The sequence below is a fragment of the Myotis brandtii genome, unplaced genomic scaffold (assembly GCF_000412655.1).
Source record: "Myotis brandtii unplaced genomic scaffold, ASM41265v1 scaffold624, whole genome shotgun sequence".
Lineage (NCBI taxonomy): Eukaryota > Metazoa > Chordata > Mammalia > Chiroptera > Vespertilionidae > Myotis > Myotis brandtii.
In genome coordinates, this window is record NW_005370385.1 from 1,674,241 (window position 1) to 1,683,090 (window position 8,850).

The 8,850-nt window shown below is 62.2% G+C and overlaps 1 protein-coding gene across 3 annotated transcripts in view; it reads left to right on the plus strand.

Annotated features, from left to right (window-relative positions):
- The window catches only part of KCNH2 (potassium channel, voltage gated eag related subfamily H, member 2), an 11,981-nt gene that overhangs the window by 1,913 nt on the left and 1,218 nt on the right, over nt 1-8,850 (plus strand). Inside the window, exons 2-10 of one of the 3 annotated variants that reach the window (XM_014528230.1) lie at nt 2,591-3,019; nt 3,551-3,938; nt 4,221-4,420; nt 4,889-5,141; nt 6,162-6,355; nt 6,631-6,701; nt 7,463-7,548; nt 7,625-7,817; nt 8,089-8,266. In XM_014528230.1, coding sequence (XP_014383716.1) covers nt 2,591-3,019; nt 3,551-3,938; nt 4,221-4,420; nt 4,889-5,141; nt 6,162-6,355; nt 6,631-6,701; nt 7,463-7,548; nt 7,625-7,817; nt 8,089-8,266 — 1,992 coding nt within the window. Of the gene's footprint in view, nt 1-2,590; nt 3,020-3,550; nt 3,939-4,220; nt 4,421-4,888; nt 5,142-6,161; nt 6,356-6,601; nt 6,702-7,335; nt 7,549-7,624; nt 7,818-8,088; nt 8,267-8,850 lie in introns of those variants that run through there. The other 2 variants (XM_014528229.1, XM_005880101.2) reach the window with 2 other exon arrangements.

An 8,850-nucleotide genomic window follows, 5' to 3' on the forward strand; every position in this document is an offset into this window, starting at 1 on the left:
GGAAGGCGAGCGGGACTGGGGCTCTGCAGCCCAGGGCCCAGAAAGGCCGGGTGAGGCGGGCCGTGCGCATCTCCAGCCTGGTGGCCCAGGAGGTAGGTGACCCCCAGCCCCTCCCTCTCCCTTCCAGGCTGGGGCACTGACTCAGGATGCAGCCCAGAGGAGCGACTCTGGCTCCAGGCCGGAGAGAGCTGCTGAGAAGCAGGACAGTTTGGGGAGCCAGAGGGTCCGCAGCCCTGCTCATCCCACTCCTGGCTCCAGGTTGCTCTTCCCCAGGCCTGCTGGGCCTGGAGGGCAGTATTTTTCTTGCCAGGACTTTCCTCTCTAAGGGCCTCCATGGCCCACACACTTCTAGCTCAAAATGCTCCGGGAGGGGAGGAAGAGTAGTAGTAAAATGGGTGCCCAGAGAGGATGGCGGGAGACGGAGGAGAGGAGCCTGCCTCCCCCTCCCACCACACCTCCCGCAGTGGGCAGCGGCCAGGCCTGGCCTGGAAGCCATCGGCTCCACTGCTCCTCTTCTCCACGTGCTGGGGGTGGGCCAGTGGTGGTGAGGGAGGTGCGGGCTGCTTCAGTGGTCCAGGCTTTGGGGCTGGAGTCTGAGGAGGGCGGGGTCAGAGGACAATGGATGCCGTGAGGGTAGCTGAACTGAGGCACCTGGCTCACCTGGGACAGCCTGAGCTGCCCCAGGTCCCCTAGGCTGATGACTCTGTAGGTACCTTCTGGGAGCCACCTTTCCATCCCATGTCAGAGAGCCTGGAGCAAGCTGGGGAGGGCGGCAGAGGGGGTGTTGGAGGTGGCTCAAGGGTAAGTCTGAGGATCCCACCACTGCCACCACCACCTGGCAACACTCTCTGCCTTGGCTCATGTGCTCCTCCCAGCTCCGGGACAGGTATGGGGAGACTCCTTCCCACCCACAGGTGAGGATCCAGGATTTGGCTTAAGTGGGCTTCGGTGTTCTGTGGGTCAAAGGAGGTTACACACCCGGCCCAAGGCCACGTAGTACACTGGTGGCTGCAGAGCTGGGCCTGGCTCCCGTGAGATGAGGTCTGCAGGTCCAGGTCTTGTGTCCAGGCTTGCCCCTTGAGTGTGCGTGTGTGTGTGTGTGTGTGTGTGAGTAGGGTGGTGGTGGTCCTGCTGTGGGCAGACCGCAGGGACCGGATCTCTGTTATCAGTCGTGGTTCTGCCTCTCAGGCACTTGGAGGAGACCCATGGCAGGGGGAGGGGAGGCAGTTACCTTATACTGTCCCTTGTCTGCAGGGGCCCTGGTCAGTTCCTTTTTCCCAATCCCCACCTGACCCTGGAAAGGCCACTGCCCCATGCTCTCTGCCTTAAGGAGCAGGCAGCTTGGGCTGAAGGCAGGGCAGAGTGGGGACCTGGAAGCCACACGCTCCCTCCCCTGCCCTAGGCCCCAGCTGCTCCTTCCACCCATCATGTGCCTTTGGAGCCCTGTGGCCAGCCCAGGGTGGACCAACCCCTAACTATTGCCTGTCTGAACTTCCAGTTACTTCTTCTAAGGCGATGTTCTCCAAACAGTCCCTTTGGTGAGGGGGGGCCCAGGGGATTCCCAGCTTGAATGTGAGTAGGACTCTTTGAGGCTCCACCCACCATGGCCCTCCCCAGCCCAGAGGCCTGAGGACAGAGTGGGGTGGGGGTGGGGGGGGAGGGACTCTGGCACTCAGTGCTACAGCAGCAGGGCCGGCAACCTTGGCTCTCAGGGTGGGCCAGGCCGGGAGAGCTTGGGGAGGGGCTCCTGGGTTGAGTCAAATGTCTGTGAGAGGATTCTCAGGGGCAGGGGGAGGCCATAGGGAGACGCACAGAGGCTCCTGGGACAGGGGGAAGCTGGCCTCAGCTCTTCCTAGTTTGGCTTGGGGAGAAAGCGTGGTGTGCCTACTGCGACCTGGTCTGGGTGGCCAGCTGCCTCTGCCTGATGTTGTGGGGCAGGATGTCAAGGTGAGCCTCTGCTGGCTGTCTGCGTCACTTCTGGACGTCTGCCCGTGTGCATGTCCCTCTGTGTACGTGTAGGCACGTCTCTGCTGGGTGAGGTCTTCTGCGTGCCTTTGTAGGAGTGTGAGAGGGCTGCCCTGAGCCAGGCGAGAGGGGGCTGCCGGAGCAGGCGTGGGGTGTTTTAGTCTCTCTCCCCTGGGGGCCAAGGGCCTGAGTCTGGATGGCTGGTATCCTTGGGCCAGTGGCATGGACGGAGGCCATGGTGTGTGTGTGGGTGTATGTGTGTGGGGGGCTGTTGGGGAGATGTGGGCAAGATCGAATGATGGGAGTCCCACCCCCAGGCAGGGGTCTGTGTTGCTGGTGGGAGCCATTCTGGGCGTTACTGCATGGTGCCCTGGACTTGGAGCCAGCTATGGGGAACTGGACTGCCCAGATTGAGGGGTGGTCAGCGGCTATGGCCACTTGGCCGAGGGGTGGGCATTCTGATCAAAACATTTTGGCCTCCCTCCTTACTCCGCTTGGCCTCTTGTCTGGAGGCTCCAACAGAGATGTCACCTGCTCCCACCCTGGAGGTCCCATGGCCTATCCTCCCCTCTCCTGACTCCAGTTGGACACCACCCCCTCACCGCCACCTTCCCTGCCTGTCCAGGTCCTGTCCCTGGGGGCGGACGTGCTGCCCGAGTACAAGCTGCAGGCGCCGCGCATCCACCGCTGGACCATCCTGCACTACAGCCCCTTCAAGGCCGTGTGGGACTGGCTCATCCTGCTGCTGGTCATCTACACGGCCGTCTTCACGCCCTACTCAGCCGCCTTCCTGCTGAAGGAGACGGAGGAGGGCCCGGTGGCCCCCGACTGCGGCTACGCCTGCCAGCCCCTGGCCGTGGTGGACCTCATTGTGGACATCATGTTCATCGTGGACATCCTCATCAACTTCCGGACCACCTACGTCAATGCCAACGAGGAGGTGGTCAGCCACCCGGGCCGCATCGCCGTCCACTACTTCAAGGGCTGGTTCCTCATTGACATGGTGGCCGCCATCCCCTTCGACCTGCTCATCTTTGGCTCTGGCTCGGAGGAGGTGGGTTGGTAGGGAGGCCGGGGGAGGGGAGGAGAGCAGAGGCCTCTGGAGGGTGTGGGAGAAGGGTGAGGAGGTGGTGGGGTGGAGGGGTGGCTAGAAAGAGGGCTGCAGGGGCCTGGAGGCCGCCCCAGCTGGCTCATGCCAGTCCCTGTCTACCCCAGCCACTCACCAGGTGCAGAGGTCCAGAGGGGGAGCTTTTTTCTCATTTGTCTATCCAAAGAGGCCACTTCTTCTAATTCACAGAAAAGTGCCCTGGACGCTAGTGGGACCTCTGGCCAGGCACCTTAGGGTGGGTGCTGCACCTTTCCAAGCCTCAGTTCCCTCATTCTCACCATGGGGGCCATGAGCCCTTTGTCCCAAAGCCAAGCCAAGATTAGCAGGACACTGTGCTGGGCTCAGTGGGAGGTGCTTCAATTATTAGGAGGAAGTTCTGGGAGGAAATCTTTGGGGACCTTTCCTCTGATGTCCCCCGAGGGCTGCGGTGCCTCCACTTTCCATTGGCCCCACGTGGAATATCTCCTCCCACCCCAGCTCATCGGGCTGCTGAAGACGGCGCGGCTGCTGCGGCTGGTGCGCGTGGCCCGGAAGCTGGACCGCTACTCGGAGTACGGGGCAGCCGTGCTCTTCCTGCTCATGTGCACCTTCGCGCTCATCGCGCACTGGCTGGCCTGCATCTGGTACGCCATCGGCAACATGGAGCAGCCGCATATGGACTCCCGCATCGGCTGGCTGCACAACCTGGGTGACCAGATTGGCAAGCCCTACAACAGCAGCGGCCTGGGCGGCCCCTCCATCAAGGACAAGTACGTCACGGCCCTCTACTTCACCTTCAGCAGCCTCACCAGCGTGGGCTTTGGCAACGTCTCCCCCAACACCAACTCAGAGAAGATCTTCTCCATCTGCGTCATGCTCATCGGCTGTGAGTGTGCGCTGGGTGTGGGAAGAGCCCCAGGTGGAGGAAAGGGTAGAGGCTGGAGGGGCCAACTAGGGCCCGGGGACTTGGAGACTCCAGGGCCACTATCATGGTGTGTTTGGGGGCTGGGACACTGGGGTAGGGGCACAGACAGAGCCCAAGGGCATGCAGGCCTGGGCTTCTGTGTTTGTGACTCTTGCGTGTACGCTCACATGCATGTGTCCTTGACTGGTGCAGGGGCGGGCAGGTTCCTTGGATGCTGACAGCCCCACTCACCCCCGCCCCCAGCCCTCATGTACGCCAGCATCTTTGGCAACGTGTCGGCCATCATCCAGCGGCTGTACTCGGGTACAGCCCGCTACCACACGCAGATGCTCCGGGTGCGTGAGTTCATCCGCTTCCACCAGATCCCCAACCCACTGCGCCAGCGCCTTGAGGAGTACTTCCAGCACGCCTGGTCCTACACCAACGGCATCGACATGAACGCGGTGAGGCCCCTGGCTTGTAGAAGGCTGGTTGGTTGGCTGAAGGGAGCGGTGGAGTGGCGGTGGGAATGCCTCTAGGTGCCGTAATCACACCTCACATCCTATGGTTCAGGTGGTCACGGTTAGTGCTTAGAAAGCCCCTGAGAAGTGGTCACCCTCCTTTTGCCCTTGGAGCTCATTTACTGGGAGAGCTCTCACTTTGGGGCAGGCGGCGACCAGCTCTTGCATGAAGGCCATTATGGTTAATCCTTGCAACAGCCCTGCCCGGAACTGCTCTCCCACTGAACACATGAGCAAATGGGGGCCTCGGGCAATGAGGTGGGTCCCCAAGGGTGCCTAGATAGAAAGAGTGGAGCTGGAATTGGCACCCATGACCTTCCCCCAAACTGGACCCTGATGCTCCTCCCTGGATCTCTGGGTGGGGGTGGGGTGGGGTCCCAGGGTGCCGCGCTGAGCTGGCCCTGCCCCCAGGTGCTGAAGGGCTTCCCGGAGTGCCTGCAGGCCGACATCTGCCTGCACCTGAACCGCTCGCTGCTGCAGCACTGCAAGCCCTTCCGCGGGGCCACCAAGGGCTGCCTGCGGGCCCTGGCCATGAAGTTCAAGACGACACATGCGCCACCAGGGGACACGCTGGTGCACGCGGGGGACCTGCTCACTGCCCTCTATTTCATCTCCCGGGGCTCCATCGAGATCTTGCGGGGTGACATCGTCGTGGCCATCCTGGGTACGGTGGGGACTGGGTGCTGGGCTGGAGTGTCGGCCAAGGCCTGGAGAGGTCTGAGCCCTTTGAGGACACAGGTGTGGGGTCTGTGGACCACGGACTGCTAACAGGGACCTTGGGCTCCTTTAATTCACCCAAGCTCAGGCCCAAGGGGCCGCAGAGAGGAGCCCCCCAGGGGTAGGGTTGCTGAACTCTGAGGGTTCCCAGACTTTGTTTCCCTTCAGGAGCTCCCCACAGGCAGCGACCCCTGGCTTCCTTAGAGTAGCAGCAAAGCCTGCTCCAAGGTGGGCAGTGGAGGGAGGTTACGCATCTGATTTTACTAAGGAAACGTACTAAGTCTCTGCAGCCTCATGTTATACAACCAGGCCCAGCATAATCTGCAAAGCAAAGGGAGTCCTGCCCCTCTTCCCCTCTCGCCCCTTCCTGGGCACCTGCCCACCCGGGCGGTGTGCCTGGGCAGGGGACCTCCTGCCTTCTTCTTGTTCTTTCCTTGTCACGGAGGGCCACTTTAGATTTTTAGTTCACAAACACCCCCAAACAGAACCGAAACCAGTTTCTCTACACAACACTCAGCCTTACTAGGTATTTGCTGTGCGAAGCTGTGCTGGCCTGTCTTTCAGTAAACAAAATGTGGGCCTCGAGTCCCTACTGTGTTCTGATCTGTAGTCTGAATAATGCTTATGAGGGTGCAGTGACTGGCCAGGGGAGGTTTGGAACATGGGTTTCAGGGGGAGAAGTGGAGTAAGAATCTAAGGAAGCCTGGGTTGTGGGCACAGCGAGGCATCCAACTGGTCCTGCTGGCTGGTTCCTGGTGTTGCGAGGCCCAGAGCTGAGACAGGGAGAGCCGGACTCCTGCCTTCACCCCACCAGGCACTGCTGGGAGCTGAGGGAGGAGGGGGCTGGCTGGTAGGTCTCTGGCTCTGTGGGCGGGGGCTGGGTGTGGACAATGGGTGAGCATTCGGGAAGACAGGTGCTGCTGTCTGGCTGCTGCCCGAGCTGAGTCCCCCTCTCCATGGCCTCCAGGGAAGAACGACATTTTCGGAGAGCCTCTGAACCTCTACGCGAGGCCTGGCAAGTCCAACGGGGACGTGCGGGCCCTCACCTACTGCGACCTGCACAAGATCCATCGGGACGACCTGCTGGAGGTGCTGGACATGTACCCCGAGTTCTCCGACCACTTCTGGTCCAGCCTGGAGATCACATTCAACCTGCGAGACGTGAGTGGGCTGCCCCTGCAGGCTGCGCCCTGGGGGGCTGCCCTTAAGCTGCCTGCCCTCCTGGGCCTGCTTCCCTGCCTGTCAAATGGTACAGAGTCTGACCAGGATGTGAAAACCCCGCCTCCGCCCTTGTCCTGAGGCAGAGGTCAGGGCAGTGCCCCCCCATCTCCGTTAATGAGGGGTTTGAGCCTGACCCCGGGCAGGGTGGGTGGCGTGGAAGGGCCCTGACACCTGCCTTGGTTCCAGACCAACATGATCCCCGGCTCTCCCGGCAGCGCGGAGCTGGAGGGTGGCTTCAACCGGCAACGCAAGCGCAAGCTGTCTTTCCGCAGGCGCACCGACAAGGGTGAGGAGGGGGAGGGGCAGGCGGGTCCTGTTGAGGAGGGGACAGGGTGGAGGGAGGGAGGCGTGGGCAGGGTCCAGGCAGGCGGATGGAGGGCAGAGGGTGGGGTCCAGGTGACAAGGAGGAGGGCAGAGCTCGGGGTCCAGTAGTATCGCTCTGTCCTGTCTCCACAGACATTCCTGCCTATACCTTCAGTGCTCCCTACTCCTCACCTTAACTGTCCAAACTTAGCCCGTCTTTTCAGGCCACTTGAACTGTCACCTCCTCCAGGAAGCCCTCTGCCCTCACAGCAGGGGCACGCCTGAGCTTCTTTGGTCCTCCCAGGGCTGGTGTCTGGGTGGATGCTGCCTTGAACTGATGAGGGAGAAGAGACAGGACAAAGGAGAGCAAGGGGGCAGGACCTGGGCTGAGGGCCCGGGGACCCAGAGGGGCCTGTCCAGCGTTGCTGCTGCCCATTTTAGGCAGCCAGTGGCTGGAGAGGACCTGGGCCTGTTGCCTGGGGAAGACACCCCAGGGTGGCCTGCCACAGCCCTCTTCCGGGCCTGCTCTGGTTCCCTCTCCCCCCTTCCCTGCCTCTCCACTCTGATTTCCTCCATGCCTCCTGCCCTCTCTGAGGCCCGTTCTCTGTTTCTGACAGACCCGGAGCAGCCAGGGGAGGTGTCGGCCTTGGGGCCAGGCCGGGTGGGGGCAGCGCCTAGTGGCCGGGGTGCCGACGAAGGCCCAGGCCGCAGCTCCAGCCCCCTCCGCCTGGTGCCCTTCTCCAGCCCCAGGCCCCCTGGAGAGCTGCCGGGTGGGGAGCCCCTGACTGAGGACTGTGAGAAGAGCAGTGACACTTGTAACCCACTGTCAGGTAGGGCGAGGGCTGAGAGGGGAAGGGGGGGCGTGGCGTCTGTCCTGGCCTCCCTCACCCAGCTTTCTGGCTCCAGGGGCCTTCTCAGGAGTGTCCAACATCTTCAGCTTCTGGGGGGACAGTCGGGGCCGCCAGTACCAGGAGCTGCCTCGATGCCCCGCCCCCGCCCCCGCCCCAAGCCTCCTCAACATCCCTCTTTCCAGCCCTGGCCGGCGGTCCCGGGGTGACGTGGAGAGCAGGCTGGATGCCCTCCAGAGGCAGCTCAACAGGTGAGGGCAGCCCCTGGGGTCCAGTCGAGCGCCAGCTGTGTGTTGGAGGTCTGTGAGTTGTGCAGTGCGGGATATTGCAGTGTGATCTCTGGGTTCCTGGCTATATTGTATGGAGATTGGAGAGTGTGCTCTGTCCAGTGTCCCATTCAGAGCTGAGCCAGGGGCTGACATACCTGGGGTTGACCAGCTGGCCCATCAAGAGTGTCTCCAAGTCACAGCTACTGATGTCTCCGCTTCCCCGAGACCCAGAGCATCCTCCTTCTTGCCCCAGGCTGGAGACCCGGCTCAGTGCAGACATGGCCACCATCCTGCAGCTGCTACAGAGGCAGATGACGCTGGTCCCGCCCACCTACAGTGCTGTGACCACCCCCGGCCCTGGCCCCACCTCTACCTGCCCCCTGCTGCCTGTCAGCCCCATCCCCACCCTCACACAGTACTCCCTTTCTCAGGTGAGTTCCAAACCCCCTTCCGCCATGACACCAAAGCCCTGCCTTTTCTGAGCCAGTGCCACCCTAACCTGCTTTGCTGCCCTTTCTGCTTAGCCGTGGGCCCCAGCCTCTCCCAGACTGTGCTCCTAAAGAAGGGAAGCCCCAGGAGCTGTGGGCACAGGGCAAAGCAGCAGAGCCCCCAAACTAAGGTCCCCAGGCAGCTGGGCAGAGGCATGAGCAGGCTGAGTGGTGTGGGCTCCCCTATGCCACTGGAGGGCCCGATCTGCTCATGATGCCTGTGTCGTGACCACGAGTGGTCTTCAGGGGATACTAATTGACCCCATGGCCTGGTAGTCAGTGCTGAGTGCCAGTGAGCCCTTGGGACAGGGTCCCAGGTCTCTGGTGTGAAGGGCACCCACAGACCTGACTGTTGTAGTCAGTGGCTGTCACACTGGCTGCCTTGCAGGGTTGTCCTGAGGGCTTTGGCTAGTTCCTAGGGTAGCTTTCTGGCCCCATTTTCCTCCTCCTGCCCTTTGTCCTCTCCGGAACAACCTCCTAACCGGATCTGCCCCTTCCTCTGGCATTTGACGCCCCTCTCCCTCCCC